Genomic DNA, 27,785 nt, shown 5'->3' on the forward strand with positions numbered 1-27,785 from the left:
AACATATATCATACTACTTTAACCTCAATTATGTGAATAATTTAGCCTTGTCTCCTGCAAGAAAAAAAAATGCTTTTAACTTCATAAAGAAATTAAATACCTAAAAGAAGAAAGAGAATAGGTAGTAAATATATAAAATATATGCAAATTAAAGCAGTATGATACCATTATCACTTGTCAAACTGGCAAATTAAAAAAATTAATTCCCAATGAAGGCAAAATAAAGACATTTTCATTCTAAAAGACTAAAAGAATTTGTCACCAGCAGATGCTCACTAAAGAATATATTAAAGAGAGTCCTCTAAGTAGAAGAAAAATTATCCCAGATGAAAGAACAGAGATGCAGAAAAGACCAAAAAGCAGCAAAAATGGTAAATAGGTAGATATGTCAAAATGGATATTAAATACACAGAACAATAACTCTCCTGTTTTATTTGCTTTTGTCACATATAAAATTAAAGTGTGGAATGTCATATTAGTTAGTAGGGGATAAATTGCATTAAAGTGACTAGCATTAAAGTCCTCAGATTATCCATAACAAGTTAAAAATACTAATAGTTGACTTTGGTAAGTCAAGAATGGATGTAATAACCATACAAATTACAGAAGAATGTCAATAAAACTTTCAAACTCATAGAGAAAATAAATGAGACTATGAAGAACTCTTTAATCTCAAATAATATCTTAAAAAAATAAAGGAAAAGAAGAAGAGGCTAGACAGATGACATTCCGTAATATATCAATAATTACATTAAATATAAATGTACTAAATGCTCCATTTAAAGGACAAAGACTATTTGACTAGGTTAAAAACAAAACAAAACAAAATCCACTACAAACTGTTTATAAGGGATGGGTTAAAAGCAAAATAAAGAGAAGAAAAATCTTATGCCATATAAATTAACAAAAGAGAAGCTGTGAAACAACAAGAAACAAATGTAAGTCAAAAACACTACTAGAGTTTAGGAGGAACAATTTAAATAATCAATATGTAACTCACCAAGAAAATACTATTCAAAATTAATATGCACTTAACAACCGAACCTCAAACAATGCGACACAAAAATTGACAGAATTATAAGAAGAAATAGCTAAATCCAAATCATAGTAGAAAATTTTAACATACCTTTCTCTGTTACTAACAACCAGAAAAAGTCATTAAGAATGTAGATTCGAATAGCACAACTAGCAAATCCAATTTAGAGCAAGTACAAAGTATATGGTTTCAAAGACACACAGAAATGCAACCACAAGTGAGCATACAATGGCCAATGAAGCAAGTCCTAGCAAGCTGCAAAACACTGAAACCATACAGATTCTGTTCTCTTTCCCCTAGCAATTAAATTGGAAATCAAAAATATAAGTAGAAAATCCCATATAATTGGAATTCAAGAAATGCATTTCATACCCTCTACTTCTAGCTATGATGATATTGCTTGTTGATAATCCTCTTTATTTTTTTTTATTTATTTGTAAAGATTTTATTTATTCATGAGAGATACAGAGAGAGGCAGAGACCTAGGCAGAGGGAGAAGTAGGCTCCCTGCTGGGCCTGATGCAGGACTGGATCCCAGGACCCAAGGATCACAACCTGAGCCAAAGGCAGATAGATGCTCAACCACTGAGGCACCCAGATTTCCCAATAAAAATCCTTTTTAAAAACACTTGCAGGGCAGATCTGGTGGCGCAGCAGTTTAGTGCTGCCTGCAGCCCAGGGCGTGATTCTGGAGACCCTGGATCGAGTCCCACGTTGGGCTCTCTGCATGGAGCCTGCTTCTCCCTCTGCCTGTGTCTCTGCTACTTCTCTTTCTCTCTGCATCTCTTTTTTTTTCCTCTCTGCATCTCTATGAATAAATAAATAAAATCTTTAAAAAATGAAAAATAAAAAAATAAAAACACTTGCAAAAGCTGGATAAAAAAATAACAATGATGAGTGGATACAATTCTACCAATGTGGGTGAGAGAATCATAAGTGATTTGGTAGTTGGCTTTTCTTGTGTTTATATTTATTTTCCCAGCTTTCTAAGTTCAGCAAGACTCACATTTTCACTTAGTGGCCATAAAGAATTGTTACAAATAAAGTGTTGTTAAAACTTTTTCATCATTTATATTCTCAATGGTTAGTTACAGTAGCGTATTCTCATGTGAAGGCCTTGAACGCTGTTTGATATTATTAAAAATGTATAAAAATCTCCTTTGACCGAGCCGTTTCACATCTAGAAATGTATCCCCCCAAAACATATTCATATGTCTGTCTAAAGGTGGATGTATGAGAATATATTGTGTGTGTGGGTGTATATTCTGAAGTTTTTGTTGACAGAACATTGGAGACATCTTAAATGTCCACTATAAGAGATGGTTCAAGAAACTATGCTATAGGCATTCCCACTTTCCGAAAATTTGCCTTATATGCCACTTCGCTTTTATGGGACACCTACGCTAGTACTTTTTTTTTGCAAATCAAACGAAATCCAAAGAGGATTTTCACTTTTACCAGAAAAGGTGAACAGCAAAAATCTTGTTCAGTGTTTGTTTTGCAGGGAGCTGTTACAGAGGCAGCGCATCCTATCCTGCCCAGTGAGAGAGGCCCTGCCAGCCAAGCTCCTTCCCCAGGAAACACACTCAGCATCTCAGCATCCAGCCACCATCACTTTGAACTGTGTCAGCGAGCATCTGTGCTTTATCTCCATTTATTCTGTTCATCTGTTAGCAAGATGTGTCCTAAGGTATCAGAAAAGCCTAAGAAGTTATTTTTTGGGGGTCTGGGAACACTCAAGATTTTTCCATACAAATTAATGGTAATTGCTTCTTCACTTTACACCACTTTGACTTACAAAACATTCCATGCAATGCTCTGCTCTCAGATAGTGGGGGGGAGAGCTCTACATTGACAAAACAGAACGCCTTTCAGATACTAACAAAGAATAAGATAGGTCTGTCTATGCTGATCTACTGTATGCCTTGGGTTAAACATCTCTGTTACAAGCAGCAGAAATCAATTCTGGAGTACTAGAGCAAAAATGGAATGAATTGGAGTAACATGAGTCACAGGAATGGCCAGGAGTCTGGAGAGAAGATGATGAATTAGTAGCTCCAGACCACTCAACATCAGATTTCACTCCGTCATGTTGTCTCAATATTGTGGTCTCAATCTGAGTCATTTGGGTTGAGACTAACTCAGAAGAGAGAAGAGAGAATGAGCCTGGGTCCCAGGTGGTGAACCTACCCCTTGACTACCAGGTGATTCCATCCCCACATGGAACGTGCCAAGTGAACAAGAGCTGATTCCCTAAGTCAGGGCGCTGTTTGCAAGGGAGAAAAGAATGCTGTACGGAGAAAATAAAAAACTTCCTCCACATAGTGTTACGGGAATAAAACAAAACACAAAAGTGTGTGTAGGGTAAATCACCGCTTGTGTTTTTTAAAATGAGAGCCTACATATTACGCATAAGTATTCACACAGAAGCTATCCTAAAAACAAAACAAAACATTAGAAAACAACTTAACATCTGTATCCCCCGCGAGGGGAAGGACTGTGTCTATTTCCAATGACTAACACACAGGAGGCTCAGAATAAATAGATGCAGAATGAATCAAAGAATGTAATTCTAAGGCGGAGAGCAGGGAGAGACAGACTTACTTTTCATATATTTTTTTTTCTTTTTTTGGTCAAGCGCCTGGAGTTCTTTCGCAACTGCGAAAGGAGGTACAGAGAATTAGTAAATAAAACAATGTATACATGTTTTCATTTGAAAATTCCTTACTCTAGGAAGTCTGGGAACTGTTGTTATCAATGACCTGCCTGCCCTCCCCCGAACCGGCTCATTGTGTGCCGCCCAGAGAGAGTCTAGCAGAAAGGCCTCATTGTCCAATGGAATGAACCAGTTTCAGCAGGGGAAGCTCCCCCCTGTGCTGCACGCGCTGCAGCTCAGCTACTCCCGGCCTCGGGAAATAATGACTGTGGAAAGATAAATAGTCAAGGGTGATTTGGTCATCACACTGGGGCTCCAGCTCTTTAGAAGTCTGCACTGATAGCAAAAACATTGCTGAGTGTCTAAATAATTTGAATGATATTAGTAGGGAGACCCTGGGTAGAGAAAACAACAATGGCTTGATGACAGCAAGCTGACAATGGAACAGAATTTTGTGGGCTGAGATGATTGTAAAAGCAAACAATGGTGATATTGTCCTTCTGGTGTTATTGTGTAACGCTGTAATTTATGGATGAAGTGGAATTTCAAACAAAATAAACAGACTTGAATTTGTTAACTAATACAGTAAGCAGAGAACATTCTGTTATGTGAGAAGAGAAATGGGAATGTTTTATATGCCCCTGCTATTTGCTAAACAGAAATATGTTTATATTTGGCATCAAGTCTTGCTTTCCATTGTTTTTGCTAGCTTTTCGAGAATATCCTTTTTCATTTAATCTTTGAAACACAGATAAAATGTGGGGGAGAGAGGAATATTGTCAATATATATTACTATGCAACTATGTTATAGTTTCAGGAGTGAGGAAATAAAAGGCAGTACGTATAACCAGCCAGAGGACACTCTTCAGCGCAAGCGTCAACTAACTAATTTCCTCTTTCCTTCGAAAATGCAATGGCTGTCTTATCACAGATGCTAGGTGATGGGATGGCTGCTTTTATGTCGCAGGAAGTTTATGGTATCATGTAGGACAGCTTGGTTTCCCTTACCCTTATAAAAGAGGCACTGCTTCTCTCTAAACTAAAAAAATCAGGCTTATACTTTAGTATGCATTGTTAATAAGTTATTACTTACAAAATCATTGTTAATGAGAAGTCATTATTTATGAAATTATTTATTATATCCTAAAATTATTATTTATGAAATTTAGTATACTGGGTAGAGGGCAAATTATGTATCTTCTAGCTCAGTGCTGGGAATGGTATCTGGCATGTAGTAGGTAATCAGCAGATATTTGTTGAATGAGTAAATATTTGATTCTTCTATGGGCAAGATGTTGTTCTAAGTCGGGGATACATCTGTCAAAGACAAAACTAAGTCTGAGACAAAATTAACAAAGACTATTTATTCATAAACTTGCAAAAGAACCCATCAGCTGTCACACTTCTTTCAGCAGAGATTCCAGGGTATTAGTAGGGAAAGTGAGTTTCATAGAGTCTAAAAGGGACGGGAAGGCAACTTCTTATTGGTAAGGGTTCTGTGAAGGTGGGCTTTTTGGAAGTCTGGATGACTTTCTGCAGGTACACTTGGGGTCCTTGGTTGGCTGCAAAAAAGCAAGCAAGCAGTTTGGGGGCATTGCTGAAATGAATGCTAGGGGCAGAGGGTTTTCTGTGGCTAGTCATTTCCCAGAACACTGTGGTATTCAATGGGGTGCATTTTTCATGGTCAAACTGTCATGATGCTCCTTAATGGGAAGCTGCCTGCCACCTGCGTCCTCCCTAACCCCCACCTCTTTAAAAAAAAAACCCCAAAACCAAAACCCACAAAAAACAAATAAAAACAAACAAAATATGTCTCTAAATTGGTAAAAAGCCTTCTTAAAAATCTAAAAGTAAAAAAACAACAACAACAAAACAAACAGGATTTTATATTCAAAATAAAAAATGCCACCATCACCCCATAATCCTAAATGCAAGAAAAATGAGTGATATAAATTTAATTGTTCATGAGAATTCATCAGATGTAAGTCAACTTGCATTTTTATATTCAAGATTTATTTAATCATAGATGTGGTTTCGAGACAAAGATAAAGTTCAATATTTTATTGGGATTTAGGTAAGATCAGTGAAAAATGTTCTGAAGAATCAAGAACATGCTTTCTATAGGTGTCACTATGTTTACGGAGCAAAATAGCCACCTTAAAAAAAAAAAAAAAGCTGCCAAACGCTATTTGAAGTTAATTGCAAGGATTCACAACCTTTCTTATGGCTTTGTCTTTATTTATAAATTTATGAAACTGCTGTCAGGGGGACAGTATTAGTGACCATGGGAAATTTTGAGAAATTAAATAGACCCTTGGCTTCATGCCCAGAAAAAAAATGTCAGCCCTACACAGAAAACCAGGCAAAAGATAAAAAAGATTCCATTATATCTATAACACAATCTTCTTATGGCTTTAGTACAAGTTTCTTCTCCGCTAACAGAAGTCCCCGCAGAAGGTTTAAACAATCTCAACAATTTCATTATGTGAGCGTAGCTAAATCCAATAATGTAAAAGGGTTTAGAGAGCCTTCCCATATGCTCAATTCCATACCCTTTCCTTCTAGGGGAAGTCAAAGAACTTGGCTCTCTGGAAACTGATTCCACTCCGATTGCCCGGAGCACAAATCTTGCTTTGTTGACATCAAGCAAGCTCTCCTGAGGACACACAAAGAACAGAAGAAGCCATTAGAATTTCTCGTGACCCTGCTCCGAGCCAAATCCAGCTTCGCTTAAATGAATGAAAATGCTTGTTACACGGCCCAAGAAGCTACTTTGTCCATTTGAAAATTAATTAGACCGTAGCTGGATGAACAACCGTAAGACGCTTTCACGATGTCCTTAGATGGATGACCCTGGCTGAGTGCCCAATTTTAACAAGTTTACCCTAAAGCTAAAACATGGCCTTTTGGCTAAGCTAGTGCCTACAATTATAATGCTTTCCTGAGTGGTAGCCAACCACTAGGCACAACCCCAAAAGGAAAGGAAGCAAGGAAGAGAGTAGCTGAAACTTTTACAGGCAATTGTGACAGAAGTTGTTCTTGAAGGAATTTTTTTGTTGCAAGGAAGCCAACTTAGTTTCCCACTGCACAGCTGGGCTTGGAGAAAATACTAACATCTTATATATGTCATGATCCAGTACAGATTAAGACTCCTTGAAGGTAGAGATCCTGTTGGTCCCTGCAGTACTTTAAGTTCTGTGGGACCACATCGATTAACTAGAAGCATAACACACAGACCTGCCTATAAATCTGTTTTCCAAAACGTCAGGTGGAGAGTGTTCATGGCTGGCTCTAGCAAAGAGAGAAACTTTGGGTGTATAAGATTCTGAGCCCTTCCACTTACAAAGAGACTAACGGCTATTTTTAAAAGTAATCTGTACGTTGCTACAGTTAAGAAGGTTGTTAATAAATGGTAGGTATGACAATACAACTGATGCTAATTATCTGTAATGTGCAGCTGAGGGCAGAGATAATAGGTGTTGGACCCATTGCGTGGAAAATAACTTCGCAGAGAAGAGCAAAAATAGAAAGATTTAGGAAAGCTTGCCCAATCCGCAACTTCTTTGTCTATAATCACAAGTCTCAAAAGTTGATTCTGTCCCCCCAATGGCTGGATGGGGCAAGGACAGACATCTGACTCCAATGGAGCTGGTTTATAGGCTGATACTGACCAATTATGTTGTGTTTCTGTCTCTGCTGGGCTCTTTCAATCTCCTCTACACACGCTCTCTCATTCTGGGGTAGACAATGGAGGGTCTTTAGGCATGACTTAGATGACCAAAAAGGGACACCAGTCAGCTTGAGAGGAGAATAGTTCAGATGTGGAGAGAAGGACAAAGAAAAGAGGTCATGCTCATTTTAGTTGCTTAGTATGTAGGAAGATTACAAAAGCCAAAGAAAAATAATGGAGCAGACTCTCAGGTACCCTCAAGAATTCCTTCCTCTTGTTTACCTCCCACCAGGAAGTTATACAGTTCAAGTGCAGAGGCATCAGCACATGAATATACTTTTTAAGTTTTCCTAACATTGTTAATTGTTTTAGGACAGCTCTTCCTGGCCCCCTTAACTCCAGATCTTTTTTCTGTCCTTGTATAGCCTTAATAGTTACCAATCATTACCCTTCCCAATGCTCCCTCCAAAAGAAAGTAGGTCTGGGCTCTGAAACATCTCACATGGCCCCAAATCTTTTGGTAGTATGGTAGTATGGGTGTCAGAGAATGGGTGGCTCTGGAAAAGAGGGACATTACATAGCTTTCCTCATCCTTACATGGAGAGAAGGGACTTGTGTTGATCTACATACAAATACATTAAATAATTATTCTCCCAACAGCCCCATAAGATAGAACTGCCATTTTCCAGGTAAGAAAATTGAGGCAAGTAAAGAGTAATTAACTGGCTACAAATGACACAGCTAGTAAGTGGCAGCCCTGGGAATCGGCTCGGGCAGTGCATCTCATGTTCGTGCACCACCGCTGTGCATCCTCTGTGCCGCTCCTGTTAGCTGGTGTAAAGAGTAAATAGCACCATGAGACTATGCTGTGTTTGGCCTAGTGAGAGCTCAATATATGGTAAGTATTCATTCCTTTTAAAAAAGCTTCTCTTATTTATTTGCTGTCTTTCCTATGGCACAAGGCTCTGTAAGGGTAGAGGTGTCCGTTTTGCCCACCGTTACAGCCCTAATGCATAGAGTAGTACCTGACCCAAAGCAGGGGCTCAAAAGTTATTCATTCACTAATGAATGAATGAATGAATGAATGAATGAATGAATGAATAAGTGAATAAGATTCATATTCAGAAGTCTTTTGGGAAGTTGAGGGAGGTGGGGGCCAGAACAGAGTAAGAGCTATTCCCTCTGGATACAGTCTTCAAAACTGGTGCATCTCACAATTTTACAGAAATACCATTCATATAAAAGTTGAGAGTCTGATAAAAAGGCATCTTTGAAAGCAGAGTGAAATGCAAAATTGAAACTTCAAAGGTCAGCCCCTGGGTCAGGGAGAAAGGTGGCAGAGGGCTGTTTTGGGTATAAACCCACTTGTTCACCTACCAATCCCACCCTCCCCCAACCTCCAGCCTTGCACACCCCCCCACCCCAGCCTCCCTTTCCTTGAGTTTAGAATCTGGGTGCTTCCCCGCACACACCTTGCCAGGTTGGGGGCTAAATGGAACCCAAACCTCCAGACTCCTATCTCAGTTTTCTATCATCCTTTGTGACCTTAAATGCCCCCAGAAGGATTCCATAAACGGACTAGGATCCAAATGAAACAACTAGATTGAATTTAGGCAGAGAAGTGAGAGTGTCCTTTAAATGCCAATAGGCATTGCCTTTGGCATAACAAAGGAGTTAAAACATAATTAAGATCTGAAGGCTGATTACAGGAATGGGTATGATTATTTTTATTATTTTTCCTCTTTCTATCTTTGTGATAGCATGTGATCAACCTCTGCCATGCTCCGTTGCTTAGTAGCAGACAGTCAGAGTTTTAATTATATACTAAAATAAGCTAAAGAACAGAAAACTGCTTTATGTCTAATACGTATATATCAAGAAAGGCATGTGACAGCATCTAAATTGCTTTAGTGCCTGATAAAGAGTGCCTCCGGTAGGGTTGTCATCAAAAGATCACGAATGGAGTAGGAAAGTATTATTAATAAAGCTGCTACTCTATTTATATGTCCTCCATTGTTTGTGATTCCTTGTTAGAAGCGAGAAATGAATTTTTATCTACCACTAATTTCATCAGGTTTTTTTTCAAGTCAGAAGGAAAAAAAAAAAAAAAAAACTTTTGTCAATTGCACTGCCAACCCTCGTCCTCCAAATAGAATTCTTTTCACTGCTCCAGATCTGCAATTCCCAAAATATTGTATCTCGCAATAAAAAATTAAAGAATTAGTTCATTCATTCTTTCAACATTCAACGAAGTTGTGTTCCAGAAGCAAACCCTAGAGGAATTCTCTGCCCTCATAGAGATTAGATGTTAAGGGGAGAGGAAGATAATAAATATGTAAAACAATGAAAAGATAATCATGGACTACAACAAGGGTTAAAAAGTAGAGATTACTTAACATTAGGTTTAGTTGCAGGGGAAAGAAGATTCAAAATCATTTTGCTTAAACCAAAGCTGTGATTCAGCTACAGCAATTTTTTGACACTGGCATCTATTCCGATTGATCGGTGCACCTCTTCTTTGGTTGGTTCAGGTTAATATGCTGGACAAGTTGCTATATATGTGGAATAATGATTGTGGTTTCAAAAGTTTATTTCTCCTTTCACATTAAATAAGTCTCTTCACAGTGGATAAGGCAGTTGGGGCACCTGTGAGGCTCAGTGGATTAAGCGTAAGACTCTTGCTTTCAGCTCAGGTCATGATCTCAGGGTCATGAGATCCAGTCTGCGTCAGGCTCTGCCCTGGATGTGGAGCCTGCTTGAGAGTCTCTCTTTCCCCACCCACTCTGCTGCTTCTGTCTGTCTCTTTCTCTCTCTTAAAAAGAGAGAGAGAGAGAGAGAGAGAGAGAGAGAGAGATCGGTAAGGCAGCTTCATGAATTCATCTAGGACCTAGATTTGTGGTTCACCATTCCAAACACATGGCTTCCACTTCATGCTCCAGGATAATGATGGCTTGGGTTTCAGCCATTGCAACTATATGAAGGACAAAGCCAAGAAGAGGACCATACCTCTCCCTTCACTTTTAAAGATGGTTTAGTAAAAAAAAAATAAAAAAAAAAAATAGTGTTTCTCCCAATAGCCAGATGTATTCCATGGCTGCAAGAGAAGCTGGAAAAGTAGCTTTCATTCTAGGTGGTCATCTGCCCACCTAGAAATTGTAATTTATAACTAGGGAAAAAGGGACAGCAAATAGAGAAATAGGTACCAGAAAGTGTCACACAGGGTGATGTGATAGGCAGTCAGTGATACAGAGGGGGCTGTTTTAAATAGGGTAGTCAAAAGCTTTGTTAGAAAGGAGGTAACAATCATGCTGAAGCGTGAAGGATGCAAGTGAGCTTGCCATATGGACTGCAGGGAGAAGACACCAGGCAGAAAGAATGCCTTATTTCAAAATAGATTGACTTATGCTTACAGAATAATCTTGACCTCATTTTATAAATAGTATTATGCAACTATTAACTTTTCCTGGGCTGGATGACAGTCTCTATTCTTCTGTAATTCTTAGTTCTCCAAATTTGAAAGCATGTTACATTACGGGAATTTTCGAGTTATTGAAACAGCCAACTACTGTCACCCGCAATTTTTAACCTGGTAGGAAGATAGTTGAGAACGTATTCAGTACCAGACTGTTTGATATATTACTTAGGGGTGTGTCTATCGGGGGAGGGGAGGTAGCCAAGCCAGATAAAATGTGCATCTAGTATGTCTTAGAAACCACCATAAGTGGTGTAAATAATGCTAGATTCAGACAAAACTTACCTACAAATTAGGGTATTAAATCGCAACTCACATTACAATAACATGATTTGGGTTGGTGTTCACTGGAATAGAACTGATCGTATGGAACTAATGTGATGTTTTGTGTGAATGTCACATTAGTTATGCATTTGTTACATGAGATCGTGGGTGCCAGAAATGTAATTCATTGGAATAAACAGAAGAGCCTAGTGGCATTAAAGCCTAAAGCTATAAAGGGGAATTTGCCTTCATTAAGCCTTCTCATACTATAATTAAGGTGACATTACATCCAGCGCATTTTCTTAATAAATATCTCACACTGACATCAAACAAAAGAAGAAATCAGTAATACTATTTATTTCTGTAGATTTCATGTGAACAAAGATCATTATAAAGTAAGTGGTTTTTGTCTAAATATATCATGCAATGACAACACACCCTAGTACAGAATAAAGAGATGGTGTGTGTGAATGTATGTGCGTGTATGTGTGCTTCAAGCCTTTCTCTTGACTCTGTTGACCAAATCACAGAAGAGGGGTACTGCCATGGGGATCCTTATTATGCATTTGGAGGAAAGAGCTCTAAGAATGTGTGTGTGTGTGTGTGTGTGTGTGTGTGTGTGTGCTTTTAACTGATCAGATTCCTCACATCTATATGTGTCTAGCTATAAACCTAAGAGCTAGCTATTAGACCAAAAAATCATGCCTGTTCTAAAGCTGTTACATTGTAAGTTTTATTTTCAAGGGCAAAGACTATGGCCTTATTACCTCTGTTAACTCCACTTAAGACACTATTTGACATATAGTAGTTGCTCAGAAAGATTTAAATGAATGAATTGTAACTTTCATTCACAATTTCCACTTACTCAACAGCTAAATCTCTATCAGTGTTATTTGACAGAAACACAATAAAACTCCAACAGAAATAAGAATTGATTATTAAAAACATGCCATATAGAATTTTATTGCATACATCCACCTCTCCCCTCAATATGAAACACTGAATATGTATGAGTGAATGTGGATAGCAGTACACATCTTTAGGTGTGCAAAAAAATAGAACTTGGGCACCTGGGTGGCTCAGTGGTTGAGTGTCTGCCTTTGGCTCAGGTCATGATCCTGGCGTTCTGGGATTGACTGCAGCACATCAGGTTCCCCACAGGGAGCCTGCTTCTCCCTCTTCCTGTGTCTCTGCCTCTCTCTGTGTCTCTCATAAATGAATGAATAAATAAAATCTTTTAAAAAATCGAACTTGTTTCATTTTTCTAAAACTAGATTGTCATTTGAATCTACTACTTCCTAATTAAGGAGGTGAAAAATTAATCTTTGTCATTTATGGGTTCCCTTCCTTTTCCCATGGTTCTAGGTATCCCACGAGTCTATAGAAAAGAGGCTCTGGGTGAAGCAAAGCATCCTGTCCTCCACGGCATTCACTCTGGTCCTCGGCAATGGGCCCATGTGGGTTAGCAATGAGTCTTTTCTCATCATCCTTCCAGGATTGGTTGTTTCCTTTTTCAGTTCCAGGTCTTTCTCGTGGGTGATGCTGTCTAAGGCCCCATCCCACCTCAATACTGCAATCACCATGCTTTCCTCTACAGCACTGCTTCTTCTCCAGGAACTCACCTGGAAAGTTTCACGTCCTCTCTGTTCCCAGATCCCATAAAACTACTTGTGATTTTGGCCACCTCCCCAGGCTTTAACCAAAGTAACAATGCATTGGACCCGTCTTTCTGGTGCCACCCATACCTCTGCTCTCATTACTCTCCCTCTGTTCCCCTAACTGGGGAGTCTTTGTGTTGAAATATTTGTCCTATGCAGTGAGAATCTATTCTCTTTTCCTACAAAGAGGCTCCTCAGCTTTTCCCTTTCTGAAGAAACATTCCTTTTCTGAGTTCATAAGCTTGGAAGAGTTGAGCTTCAGCAAGTTGTGGGTAGACCAAGGAGGAAGTGAAAATATTGAGGGAAAGTTTGGCTAGAATTACAAAAATATTATTCCACTTGGTGAGTTTTAGGTAGCAGATGAGCTGGAGCAAAGGAAGGAGGCGGGAGGCAGGGCTGGGTAGTGGGCAGGAACAGGGAATGCTGTCTAGGTGATAGAAGGAACAAGTGAAGGTTGCCAGAGGGATGCTCTAGATTCTAAATCCTAGGGGTTGGGATTAGTCAAGGGTACACAGCAACCAGGGAAGACTAGGGATCACTAACCAGAACATGGGTAACAAGTCCCAAACAAAGCCAAATTCATAGGAGAAAAATTTTAAAAAAGAAATTTTTTAAGATCCTTGACACTTCCATCCAGAATGGCATCTATGCCACCCTCCCCTTGAATCAGAGAAAACTTGGGACTGCTAGTTCAGCAGAGTAGCAGAAGTAACACTTCCTGACTTCTGCGGCCAGGTCACAAAGAGCCATGCCATTTCTGTCTGGGTTTTTTGAAACATTTGCTCTTGGGTTTGCTCCTTCTCAGAAGCGAGCCACCATGCTGGGAGAAACCCAAGCCACGTGGAAAGGCCACGTGTGGGCACTTTGGTCAACGGTCCCTGCTGAGCCAAGTCTTTTGAGTCACGCAGCCCAGGCGCCAGACTTGTGAGTGAAGGAGCCTCCAAGTGATTCTAGCCCTCGGCCATTGAGTCACCACTGGTCCCTGGACTCTTCCCAGCTGAGGCCCCAGACATTATGAAGCAGAGAAAACACAAGCCATCCCAGCTATGCCCTGTCCAGATACCTGACCTATAGATTCTGGGAGCATAACAAAATGGTTTTTGTTTTACGCCATGATTCAGGCCTGATTTTTTTATGCAGCAATAGATAAGTGGAATAGTCCAGAACCAGAAAGAAGAAAAACACCAGAAAAGTAGTGTGCTCACTGGAGCTGCTTGTTGCTAGAATAGAAGGCTTGTCCAAGGGGGAAAAAAAAAAATCAGCCTCCATGGCACAGTAAGAACTAACATTTACTGAATGTTAGTGTGTGACAGGCACAGATCCTTTGATATGTACTGATTCACTTGGCCACACACCGTGCTATGTAAGGAGTATTATTTACTGACATTTTACACATGAGGAAAAAGAAGCAAACCACGGTTAGGTATCTTGCCCCAAGTGACAAGGCTGTAAGTGGAGGGCAGTGAATTCAAACCTCGTCTGTCTCTGGCATCCACGTTCTCAACCACATTAAAGAGTCTGGTATATGTGCCAGGACTTGTGTGGGTCCTGCAGAAAAATCTGCAAACCTAGAGAAGGTTCTATTAGCATTTTTGATAAAAGAAAAATAACCACTGGCCTTTTCCCTCAAGAAACTCTATTTAAAAGAAAAGAAAAACCAAGTTTGACAACTCCTACCATTTCAAACAGTATGACCAGATGCAGGTTGGGCTTTACAGCCACTAGGATATGTTGGCTAATAAGAGTCACTTTTTTATGGAGAAAAGACAACTCTGGCTTGAAATAAAACACTGTGGTATAAAAACAACTGGACAGAAAAATAACAACACAACCATCAAGCATGGAAAGATGTGTATTTAACATTTTCTCTCATTACCTTTACCTCAGCCCTCTGCAACAGGCACTTTTGCCCCTGTCATCTAGACAAGAAACTGAGACTCAAAAAGCAGAAAGTATTTGTCTAAAAAAAAAAAAAAAAAAAAAAAGTATTTTCTAAGAAGGTATCACATAAAAAAGGATGAGAAAAGTGCCTTTCTAACTCTCTTTTTCTACAGTGAATCAGCACAGACAACACGTTTGTAGTAGTTTCAACGCCTCTTGTATGATTTTCAATTTTGTGCAGTGTGTGTGTGTGTGTGTGTGTGTCTAACACTCTACACTCAGCAGTTCCTCATCTCAAACTGGATGTGATTACAGTTCAGCTGACAACCAAAGAAACAGTCAAGGCTGTTATTCAGCCTTTTATAATAATCCCTGTAAACAGATAAAAATCTGCCTGCAGGTTTCGCTAGCCGAGGTAAGATTACATTTGCCAAGTTTGTGTGCTTCTTGTTATTACAAAAGAGCAACTCCATCTCATGAGGTTCATTTTGGAAATACACAAAGTCCTTAGACAGCTTTTAAGTTCTATTCAATGATTCTCATCTAAGCTGCAAAGGGGAATTTAATTTGTTTTTGCTTAAGCAGGGGTGAAAAAAAGGAAAAACTCATTGATTTAGATGATTTGACTAGGAAGGCCAGTAGGAAAGGGTGAAAATCCTGAAGTAATGTCACTGAAGCAAAGAATGAAGAAGAAGAGGAGGAGAAGGAGAACACGGAAGAGGAGAGAACATTTCTTCCTTCGAATTGTACAGCATACAGTATATAGTATTTGCAAACATAACTATAATATAAGATCTCAAAATATAGACTTGAAATAAATTTCTTTCTTTTCCACACAGCAGTCCAGAGGCTGGTGGGGCAGCTCTGCCACAGTCATCAGAGCATCTACTCCTTCCTAGCCATTAGAAAGTAAGGAACAGAGGGGTACTCACATCTGATTATCCAGAATTGAATGACTTGGTCCCACTGAGTTGCAAGGAAGGCTGAAAAGAAAGGTACCCAGCAATGTGGTTATGAGCTGAGCTAAAATTCAGAGCATTATATTACTAAAAGGAAAAAGAAACAACAGATATGGGGGACAGTTATCAGTTTATGCCATAGTCCAGGGGTTGGGAAACTATGGTCCAAATCTGGCTCACTGTACCTGTTCCTGAATAGCTTATGAGCTAAGATGGCTTTTACAAATGAATATTTACAATCAATCTGAGGCTAAAGAACACTAGCTTTGAACCCCAATTAAGCAAAATGTTAGTCCTTCTCAAAAAAGGATTTTGTTCTTCTCATGCGTAAAACCATATTGCAATAATTGTACTCAATTATCATTATTACACTTTGAAACTCATTAATGTAAAATCTGTGGAAATTTGTTTTCTCTCTTCTCCTTCAAGAACCAACATAATATCCTTGATTTTTCCTGTTGGCTCACAAAGCACACAGTATTTACTACCTGGTTCTTTAGAGAAGAATTGGCTGACCACTGCCAGAGTCTGAGCTGGACTAGTATGGTGACACTCTTGCAAAGTATGGAGAGAAGAATGGCCTGTGAGTGGTGTAGCAACACAGAAGCCCATGATCCTAACGAGTCTGGCCTGGGTTTCTTAATCATAGTAAAATTTCTTTAACCAAGTTATGAATCCAGAGACTTCTGTTAGCTAAAGCCCAGTGGGAAATAGGAAATAGGAGGAAAAAGTCTCTGCACAGCCACAATCAAAGCAGGAAAGCTGATGTGCTGCACATAAGAGTGCCTGAGCTTCATCCACAAACAAGACATTTCCCTCACACAAAACACAATTCTGTTAACTGCCAATGACTTAACTGGGTTAGCTGTTCTTCCAAACCCACAGCAGGGCTGCAGCAATAAACTGGAAGGGGTTGGGGAGGAAAGGGGACAGGGGAGAAGCACTGTGTTTAGGGCCTCTTAATACAAGGACCACAACCTCCATCCCAACTCTGAAGCCCCCAAGGACACCACGGTCTTCCAGCTCAGTGAAATAATAATCTTCAAGATGACCCTGTGCCATTAAGCTGAGGTAAAATTATATTAATTATATTCTGTCTCAAAAGGCAGGGAATAATACACTTGAGAAAGTCTATCATCAAATAGTGAAGAGAAAATTTGGGGCACTTAGAGGCACAAGTTACAGTATTTAATTCATATTGAACTTGAACTCTCCCAAGAACTCACATAAATAGGATGTGATGATGTTCTTGTAAACATTTTTTTTACGGTCTTAGCAAATATTCTTTCAGCCTACTACTTTTTTCCAATCTTATTTGTTTTATGTTATTTTTATTAAAAAAGGATTGCCTTCTTTTTGATAATATTGTGGCAAAAATTGCCAGTACTTTTCTACTGATCACAATATGATTATTTTATATACAAATGACAGGAAATCAGGTCACTGGTTTAAGGAAAGGAGGAGGTGGTGGAGGAGAGGATGAGGAAAGGTAGAACAGGAGGAGGAGGAAGAGAACAAGTCGGCTATGAAGGAAATAAGATGGCATATTGAAAAAAATACAAACAGAACTTCCTTCCTGAATGGTGATCAGTGCCCTTTTCTCTGAGGAGGTAAAACTTAATCTGAGCCCAAAATGACAAAGAGTCAAATGGTAGAAGGGCAAGGAGTAGACACCCACAGGTGCAAAAGTGAACAAGGGCTGTAAGAGGACTGCCTTTCCAGATTTCAGGGCTGTCCTTTTCCCCTCCAGAGGGACGAAGTACACTGGGCTCAATGGGTGGAAACAAGATGAGGATGACCTATCAGTCTGTTGCATGCTCCTGGCAACAGTGACTGGTCCTGGCCATTCTGGGCCAAGGAGACTCTGGGAAGAGGAAAAATCTCTCCCAGGCTGGTTGATTCACTGCAGGGGTGTGTTTGGGGCCATCAAGTCATTCTGCTGTGTCACAGGGAGAGTTTGCATGAGAATTAAGCCAAAAGAGGGGAGAGCAGAGGTGAGTTGGAGACAGCAAACCATTCATGACATGGTCATTGGAGGATCTGAGGTTACCATGCTGAGCTCCATCCATGGAGTTTGTTATGTGACCAGTAAATCTCCTTTTTCAGTTTGAGCCAAATGGGAGTTTGGTTTCTGTCATGTGAGAGTGAAAACACTCTGATGGCCCAGGGGGCTTCGGAAGTTATGGAAGAGTTCTTGTGTATTTAGAGGAAGTTGTGCTTTTGCGAGTCTTCTCAACATCTTATTGAAGAGCCCTGGTCTTAGGACATCCATGTGGTAGAGGATTGAGTGAGGGTGAGGGTGAGAGCTGGAGAATTGCTTGTGAAAAACTGGCCACATGTGATGAGGAGGGAGATACAACTCTAGGGATTGGATACTTTCCTTCCCTACCTTTCCCCCATTCTGCCATTTAGGGAGAGGAAAGAAAAATCCCAAATTGATGCACACGGGAGAAGCAAGACTGGCAAAGGAAGAGCTTGCCCAAACCTCTTTGAGATCTACAGGAATTGAGTGCTTGTGGTTTTGCCTGCTCAGAATCTCCTCCCCATTTTAGGCATCACTCCTTGCAATCTGGGTGGATTAACTCCACCTTCCTTTCTGTTGGTCCACATGGTTTAGGTGCAGCTGAAGGGAAATCTAGTGGAGTGGACCGCGTGACCCAGACCTGACCAATCGGTGAGTTCCACCTTCCTGCTGTGGTGCTCTTACAGTAGGCCTGACCAGAACTGATACGGGGACTTGACCATAGGCACTGGCAAAGAAGCGCTTGCTTTCAGCTGTATTGTGGGGTCCACATGGAGAAGAGTCACCTGCAGAGAGGAGCACAGAATCAAGTAAATGAGAGACAGGTAGATTGAATGCCTTTGAGCCCTTAAATTCAGACATAGGTGAAGTTACATTTACCATTTCAACTCTGTGGTCATATAAGCCAACTAATTCTTCTGGCCCACAGGAGCGAAGTTCCTCTGTTCACTATTTCTAGGCAAAGAATGGGGGCTGAAAAAAAAAAACATTGTAAAAAAGGTGTTGAATGAAAGAAATCTCTGATCTCATTTGTAAGGAATAGAATGACGTGCTAATGTATTTTCCCTAAGACTTTGTAATATGGCTATTTCAATTCTATAACAATCTTAATACTATAATATACCAGATCTGTGACAACTAATGTAGTTTTTGTGGGTTGGCCTACAACCAATTAACCAAACTTTGGAGATATAACTTATCTGTTAGGATTTGCCTGCATTAAAAAAAAAAATTGAGGGGCACCTGGCTGGTTCAGTCAGTGAAGCCTACAGCTCTTTTTCTTGGGGTTGTGAGTTTGAGCCCCACATTAGGTATAGAGATTACTTAAAAATAAAACCTTAAAAAAAGAAATCATTGAGAAGACTATGTAAATTCTGAATACTATATAATTCTTCCTAACTCCCTTCCACCAAAAATCAATGAGCAGAACCCAAAGTTATAAACTCCTTGCACTGTAGCCAAGATCTCTTCCATTCTTCCCACACATCAGGTATTTATACTTAAAGGGGTGAGAGGCATGCAATATAAAGGACTACTTTTTACCAGTCATAGAAAACGTACACTGAATGTGAGCTTAAGAGAATTTATATTCCATTGAAAATGACAATATAAATTACTTTTTAAATTTGGGAATAATAATATTTTAATGGCAATAGTTTCCTTAACCAGAGTTTAGTATTTGCAATGGAAATCCAAACCTAAGCAAATTTGCTTCTTCGGGAATAATTCTTTAGTGTCAATGGTTTCTACCAATAGAATAATAAACAAATGTAAGCGTACTTACCTTAGGAATGAAAGGAGTTATCTTTTAGCAACTCTATATAATTTCTGTAAAATCTCTGGAATTTCCCAAACTATGTTCTTTGGAACCATCAGCAAGTGTTTTACACACACACATACACACAAAATCCTGTGGTCAAATAAGATTGTGAAACACTAAATACTATCCTCAATCCTGAAAACTCTGCATATGAGTGTATTTGAGAATGCAAGAAGTCTTGCAGTACGGATACCTGTTCAAATGTGTTTAACATGGCATTTCCCAACATTAAATTCCTCAAAATTAAATAGAGTGTTTTGGTTCCTACCCCAACCTCCAAACCCCAATTCCCCAAAGCAACCTTTGGAACAGCTTGTGGAACTAGTTCCATAAAGCAAAGTTTGGGAAACACTAGTTTAGTGGTTTCTATCTACACAGATTTTGCTGTCTGAATAATATGGAAGGCATTTTGAGTGACAATTGCACCCATTTGGATTTAACTTCAACTGACTCCATAATTAGAAATTTAAAATGCAAATTTTTCAAAAGCAAACTGCCTTTACCATTTAGAAATGTTGCTGAGACTTACTTGGATTTACGTACAGTTCTATTACTTTCCAGTATATCTGGTATAGGTAATAGGCTCCAAAGACCTATAAATATTGAACACAAATAAGATTAGCCATGTCTAAATCTTATCTATAAACAAGGGCTTGACAATTTTAATATGGCAAATGTGCTCTGCTTTTTTTTTTTTTTTTCTTTTTTTTTTTCTTTTTGGTACATGCTTCTTGGGAAGACTGGGAATGGAATGGAAGCTTTTTCATTTATATTCCGCACAAGATGTATATTATGGATTCATGTTAGTATGGGTGAGGACATGAAGCCATTGCTATTGAGCCTCAGATGTGGCAGCAAAGAATTAAGAGATCATCACCATCTCTCACTAAATATAATGAAAATCTAACTTTACAACACTCCTCTTAAACGAGCTTGCCTCATGCTACTTGGCTATGCATTAAATCTTGGCATACACAAAAAATAAAAACAGGGTAGTTCTAAGGGTTCATTTATGTTGGCTGGATTATGAAGATTAACTCCTCAGATGGTGTTCCAAAGAAGTCATCAAATGTAAGTATAATTGAAAATAAAAACCTGAAAACCATTTAAATATTGATAGGAAAGTGAACAGACAGGATATAGTCAAGACATCATTCTTTGGATACATAACATCAGTGTATATCATAAAGGATTAAAAAGTTTAATTCTCTAGGGAATATAATGGAGATTTCAACTTCAGTAAAGCACATTTCCTGGGAATAATATAGCTTAATTATTCTCATGGCAGAGGCACCCATGCAGATTATATACACTTAATACAATTTAAATTTTAGGTCATTTGTGCTAAAAATGTTCTTAAAACTTGTAAGTTGGGTTTATTATTCTCTAAAATAGTCTAACCCTGGGTCCTAGATACAGTGTGGTCCTCTTCTCAGAAGTACTCTGTGGCTTGTCACCTTGCCAGTCCACACAAATATTAGCTCTGTGCTAAAATGTGGCGTTTCTCAAATAGTGTATGCCACTGTTGATACACGCGATGATTTTAGGTAGTTCAGGGATGGTGTTCCATTCTAATAATGGAGGGGATTATGATAATATAAATGCATCTGCCATTTACTGAGCATTTACTATGTGCTGCCAAGCAAAAAATTGTATTTGAATAAACTTCACAAGCCTACCAAATGGTAGCTGCTATTACGATCACCAAAGAACAGAAAGGAAAATGAAGCACTGAGAGGCTAGGTAACTTGCTCAAAATTACATAGCTGGAAATGGGCAGAGACAAGATTCAGCTTCAGGAGATTTAGCTGCCAGTCCATGTTTTGTCACTTTGTGGATATATTTATCTGTTAAGTGGGTTCACTTAATACAAAATTTAATACATGAAAGTCTGTGAATATGAAATAAAGTCACATAAGCTGTAGGCAAATGTGTGATGTTCAGGTAACCATGCTATAGCACATTGATGTGTTTTATTGTTTTCTTTTGGCAGGGTGAAGCTCAAGATTAAGGATCCTTAGAGATTGTGAGGTGAAGGGGAACAGGCAAATGACAGGTCAGGTACGGTTCAGCTGCAGACCTGCTGAGATGAGTAGCTCCAACCTTCGGCTTACCTGCTTTCAGTGTTGCTCAGAGAACTTCTTGTTGACATAGAAAATCTTCCTACTTTTACACGTTTTTAAGGCATCACATAATCACATTTCTATGGGAAAGATAAATAATTCAAATAACTCTGAAAAAGAAAGGGCTTGATTATTGTATATTACAACGTAAGGGGAAAAAATATCAAATTTAACAAAAAGCTGACAATCAGAACAGAAGCATTACAGAAGTTTCTTGCTCATTTTCTCCAGAGGTTAAACCAGAATATTTTTTAAAGAGGGCATAAGTTTAAGGTCTAGCTAGGGAATAAAGACATGTTTTGTCTGACACTTCCCAAGTCAAATCCAACATTTATCAAATGATTCTTAAGTGCTGTATTTAAAAAAAAATACAGCCAGGAGCTGGCAACCTGGGTATATTAAGCTTTCATTATTGTAAATTTGTATTTTAAAAACCCAATGTCTTTTTTCGTAAATATGCAAGGGCTTCTCTGACAATTTCTCTTCTTGTAAAGCCACCTCTCACTTAAACATGTTAAATAAAACTCCTATATCTAAAATGAATTCTTGGCATCTGGGAGTTTAAAATCTCCCCCAAATTCAGAGGGGAAAAAAAGCTGTATAATTATAGTTCATCTGAGTGCAAGTCATAATCAAAAATTTTTTAAAACCAAAAAGTAATATCTGAGAATGGCATTTAAAACAAAAAAAGTACTTACTGGCATTTAAAATTTTTTTCATGCAATTTGTTATTCGTTAAATCAGAAGAAAATGTGCGGTACCATTTTTGATAAGGCAAACAATATTCAGAATTGTCATTAACTAAAAACAATTGGCCACCACTATGTGAAAAACCAATGCTTTAATGAGGCTATCAAGAACAACAGTTCAATTATTTCATTGGATACATTAATATTGATCCATAATATACAGTGCTATGGACCATACAGAAATTATTGCTGCATCCAACAGCAGGTGACTATATTATTAACATTACAGTACCAAGCATCCGCAAGAGACAGTCATTTGTCACTTTTTTTTCAAGAAATAGGGTTTTTTAATATACTGTTATCAACACCAACTTTTCCCCAGTGCATTTTTAAAAAATATTAATAAGTGCATTCCTTTGTGCTTTATTTTATATCTCTTAACTTCCTATGTATTTTATTTGTTCTTATTGCTTTATTATTTAAAAACAACCAGAAAGAACTTTGTCATCCTATGTATGACCAGGTTGGTTGTAGGGTTTTTGGCAAAGTCAAAAGGTTTGGTATTTCCATTGCCTTACCCGGAGGCAGGTGGACAAGTTTGGCATTTTGGTCACTCCATACGGAGGCCCAACCCCGAGTCACAAGTCTGCTCTCAGGGATGCGGGGAGTGGTGTGGATCATTCTTTCATTGTCACAAACAGCGACCCCAAACCACCGCTCTTGGCTTAACTAGTCCCTAAAACAAATCCACACTCGATTTGGCAAAAAAGAAATAAATAAAACCACCCCCGAGGATGCAGCATTCTCCTGGGCCTCCTCACCCGCCACTCCCAGAAATTGTCTCTTAAGAAGAAGGGGATGGGGAAGCAGGTGACAGTGAGCTCAGGAGTTGCGAAAGTCAGGACAGTGGTACAAGATGCCATGCTTCCTCTCAACGGAGCTTTCTATAAGGTCACTTAGCCCTGGCCATATTCCCTGGGCCAGGGGCTAGTCAACCTTGCTCCATTTTTAAGAACTCTCACAATCAGCTAAAGTAAACAAGCATCACACCATCGCGATCTTTGACTTGTGCAACCAGCTCCCCTCCCCCCATATAAATATGAAGAGAAAAGTAGACAATGCTATGATTGTATCAATGAACACTATGGTACAGTTAGCTGTTCATGCAGATTTGCATCACTATACTAGGAAAAGAGCTATACAATTAAGGGGATTGAAAGAATGGGAATTAATTTTCCCTACCCCCTTCAGTAATAAAGCTATAAAACTGATAGCATCATCAGTGTTTCCAAGGATTCTCATTGCCCAATGTGCATGGGAACTATGCAGTTGATTATTTTCACGGAAGCCATCCATTCATACATCTGACAATCACACCTTCTTTTTGAACCCTCCAATACCCATCCACCAATTCGTATTTGACATTTAAACTCATTTTCTTTTTTTAAAAAAAAACCCTCCTGAATAAGATTTCCTGATGAAAGAAGTTGGCACTCTGTCACTAAAATATATTTAATATTAAAAATATCTGAAGGAAAATTGGAAGCTCTTATATTGTCTACATAGGCACCATGCTCCATGTTCCTCTTGACTATAGATACCATCTTGAAACTGTCTCCTATATTATGGTTCAGTCAGTGCTAGTCCAAAAAAGACTACTGCTATATTTAAGGCACTTCATTCTGAATGGATATGCTTTATGCCACTTGCTATTCAATTGTAGGCTGCTACTGAGAAATTCCATTCAACAGCCTGGCTCTTAACACCATATGTCAGCTGTATAAAACAGGTAGGCCAGATAGATTACATGTAACACTACTGTTATTGCAAAGGACTACACAAGTAGATAATGCACTGAAACTAACTTACAACTTTGCTGCTTGTTAAAACACTGTTATCAAGTAACAGTAATTTGCCAATACAGTATTTCTCTCCTTCCAAAAATTCAGCAAGTTTGCTGAAATAAACCCTAATTTAAATGACCATAATGGGCGTATTAACGCTATGGTTATCAGTCTCCAAGAATATTGCTACTTTTATATGACTAAAAATAAATATGTAAGTTTATTCTCTCTAGAAAGCCAGTTTTACCTATTAATACTACACCTTAAATGTGTGGAAAAAACAGTTCCGAGTGAGACTGTAATATACAAAATATTCGCAAAGCTCTCTTTAAACACAAGACCTTGCATAAAAGTTTTCTTTCATGTGTGTACAAAGAATGCGGAAAACCACCAGTGAGTTGTAAAAATATTGAAAACTTGCCATTTTAAGATGCATATTCTTACAAATTAATACAAACATACTGAAAAGAACGATGATAATAAAGAATCTGTACAAATCAAACAAACAGTAAAACATAATTTAAAAATAAAAATAGGAAAGCCAATTAGAAACGTGCCCAGTTTGGTTTTATCAAAAGTGAAATTGAAGAGAAGAAAAAAAAAAGGACAACTTTCAGTGCTCCTCAATATTTTACTTTGAGAGGACACTCATTTCCTTTTCAAAATAAAATGTATCTTATGGAAAATTGAATCACACTCATCGATGAGGAAAATTGTAACAGAGCACAGAGTGAAGGACAGCAAGATTAGAGCCCATGTTTCAGAGCCTAGGTCTCTAACCCTCTTCAATTTCACTTGCACCTAAGGAAGGGATCAGTTACATTTTCTAACCAGACAATCCTCATGAAATTGGGTGCACTTTTTTTTTTGTCTTTTACAGAATATTGTATTGCCTTAAATAGTTTGCAGTAGAAAGACTAAATGCTGTTAGAATGGTACTGGAACTTTAAGGCAGTACCAAGGAATCAATACATTTACAAAATAAAAAAGGGTTAGTGTAGATTTCTTCCTTTCTTTCCTCAATCTCTTTCTTTTTGCTTTTTTTTTTTTTTTTGGTTGCTTTACATTCTTTCGATTAAACTTTACATTTAATTTCCAAAGATGCCACAGACATAAAAATCTCAAACCAAGTTTCCCCTGAATAAAAATGGACAGAAATTTCTCTGATGCAAAAATCCTCTTGCTCAGAAAGCTAAAGTCCAGGGTGAATTCAGTTCACAGATACTGTACACGTATGGTACAAGACTTTGGAGGCATTTGTAGTTGTAAAATAGAATATACAAGTCTGTTTCACAAAATTCTAAAAATAAAATATATCCTGGGCTATTGGTAAAGCATGAAAAAAAATTTCATATTAAAGGAAAATTATCAAGAAAACCCCTTCAGGTAAATTATGAAACCTACGAATCAAGAAAGGAAGCAGTTTTTGAAAGCGCAGAGCAGGGAGGGCCTGCTAACAAGCATGATCGGTTTCTTCCATGCTCATGCTGCTCCTTCGGCTGCTTGTTTTGGAAGCTCCAGGGGACACTGATGAAAGGAGTGGGTCAGTTACACCAACGGGAGAAAGAGTGTCATCCATCAGGATGTCTTCCAGTTTGGATCCCATTTTCGTGGGGACGCTATAGGCTTGGCTACTCTCGGTCCCGGCTCCAAGGTTGTTGTTGAAGGTGATGCTGCCATCTGTGAGATCAAGCGTCGTCGTACAAGGTAGGTCTGCATGATGCTGAAGGAGGTCTTGGTTGCAGTTCTCAAGAGTGGGTTCCTGCTTGATGATCCGATTCACCAAGTCTGGAGAGCAGAGGCCCGTGGATGGAATAAGTGAAAGTCCATGAGCTCGAGCCTGCATTTCAAGTTCCTAAAATAAAAGTAAAAAAAAAAAAATCACGTTTCAAGAGGTGGTTTACAGAGGATTTTAGGGCAAAGTACTATATATGATATACTATAATGACGCATACATGTTATTACATATTTGTTCAAACTCACAGGAGGTATAACACCAAAAGTGAGCTCTAAGGTAAAATAGGGACTTTGGGTAATGATGTTGTGCAGTGCAGGCGTATCAGCTATAGCAAATATACCACTTTGGTGGGGGATGTTGACAGCACTGGAGGCTATACAGGTGGGAGAGCAGGGAATATATGGAGATTCTCTCTACCTTTTCCTCAATTTTGCTGTAAATCTAAAACTTCTCTAAAAAGTAACATATTAAAAAAATCAGACACTTAGAGGAAAAAAATCATAAATTGTTAAAATAATTTTTTAATCTTTTAATTAATAAGTATTATTTCTTAAAGTACAGGAACCACTGGTAGTACATGACTTGAGCTTTAGGTGCTATATGGATTTCATTATGTATTAAATATAAAGACACTCTCTCCCAGATGTTACTATTCATGAAGATAAATTTTAAAAATACAGAAATAAAAGTAAATATAAAAATAGAATTTCAGGGATCCCTGGGTGGCGCAGCGGTTTGGCGCCTGCCTTTGGCCCAGGGCGCGATCCTGGAGACCCGGGATCGAATCCCACGTCAGGCTCCCGGTGCATGGAGCCTGCTTCTCCCTCTGCCTGTGTCTCTGCCTCTCTCTCTCTCTCTCTCTCTCTCTCTGTGTGACTATCATAAATAAATAAAATTTAAAAAAAAATAGAATTTCAAAATGTGAGCTGATTAAAGGAAAATGTTCAGTAAATAACAAAGTTTGGGGGTCTCTCCACTATGCACACATATCAAGGGGTGCTACAGGGAACTCTCAGGACACTGTGACATTTTCAGATATCTGAAGAAATACTACTCCGAGAACTACCAAACTCAAGACAGGTCACAGTCTCAGCATTAAGTCATGCTACGTGCTTCTCCATCACATAACATCGCAGAGCTGGGTCTTTGCTGGCTGCTGTGATAAAAAGTAAGAATTGCATGAAAATCAACAAGGGATAAGAAATGAGCGTGGCACTGTCCAAGCAGCTTCCATGGTTGGAGAAGCTGTATAGTGCTCAACAGACACATACATCCCATTAGTAGGTAATGCAGTTATTCAAAAATAAAATAAAAATGCTATTTTTCTTTTGGCTTATGTATTTTGTACTTTCAAATGGTGACTAAGTTGTTAGGACCTAAATATTCAATAAGTTGCTTGGACCTAACAAAGAAATGGTATGTAGTTCTTTGGCCTAGGGCACAGTGAAACAATTACTAAGATATGAAGGGTTTATGAACTAATAAAATTTGGGTAGTAATGGCGCAACTTGTGGAAATTGTACATGAGGAACTTAAGCCTGAGAAATGTCGCTTAACTCATCTTACCAGGGCCAAGGGAAGTGTTTTGTTTGGTTGGTTGGTTGTTTTTTTGTTTTTTTAATTCCAAAAGAAAGTTCTCATAGGGAGGATGAATAATTTTCTTCTACACTTTCTTCGCATCGTTCATATTATGGGCTGAATTGAAAAATTGTTATGTTACAGGGTCATGAGATTGAACCCTGAGTCAGGCTCCCTGCTCAGTGCCCAGTCTGCTTGAGATCTTCTCCCTCTGCTCCTCCCTCCACTTGTGTTCTCTATGTCTCTCCCTCCATCTCTTCTCTCTTTCTCAAATAAATAAATCTTAAAAGAAAAGAAAGAAAAGAAAAATCTGCATGTTCGAGTCCTAACCCCAAGCACCTCAGAATGTGACTGTATTTAGAGATACCCTTTTTT

General features: G+C 38.6%; 1 protein-coding gene and 1 long non-coding RNA gene across 14 annotated transcripts in view; both read right to left on the reverse strand.

Moving 5' to 3' along the window:
- Window positions 1–5,041: 5,041 nt before the first annotated feature.
- On the reverse strand, window positions 5,042–20,632 carry LOC144289751 (uncharacterized). The gene is made up of 4 exons (XR_013357676.1): window positions 19,968–20,632; window positions 18,499–18,591; window positions 15,570–18,404; window positions 5,042–6,348 (listed from the first exon to the last, which is right to left on the reverse strand). It is a non-coding gene; the product is annotated as an uncharacterized LOC144289751 (long non-coding RNA).
- Window positions 20,633–22,383: 1,751 nt separating this feature from the next.
- The window catches only part of MITF (melanocyte inducing transcription factor), a 219,497-nt gene continuing 214,095 nt past the window's right edge, over window positions 22,384–27,785 (reverse strand). For 12 of the 13 annotated variants that reach the window (XM_077858088.1, XM_077858086.1, XM_077858087.1 and 9 more), the window contains one exon: window positions 22,384–25,949. In XM_077858088.1, coding sequence (XP_077714214.1) covers window positions 25,548–25,949 — 402 coding nt within the window. In that variant the 3' untranslated portion in view covers window positions 22,384–25,547. The remainder of the gene's footprint in view (window positions 25,950–27,785) is intronic. The other variant, XR_013357675.1, reaches the window with a different exon arrangement.

The sequence above is a fragment of the Canis aureus genome, chromosome 19 (assembly GCF_053574225.1).
Source record: "Canis aureus isolate CA01 chromosome 19, VMU_Caureus_v.1.0, whole genome shotgun sequence".
NCBI classification, from domain to species: Eukaryota; Metazoa; Chordata; class Mammalia; order Carnivora; family Canidae; genus Canis; species Canis aureus.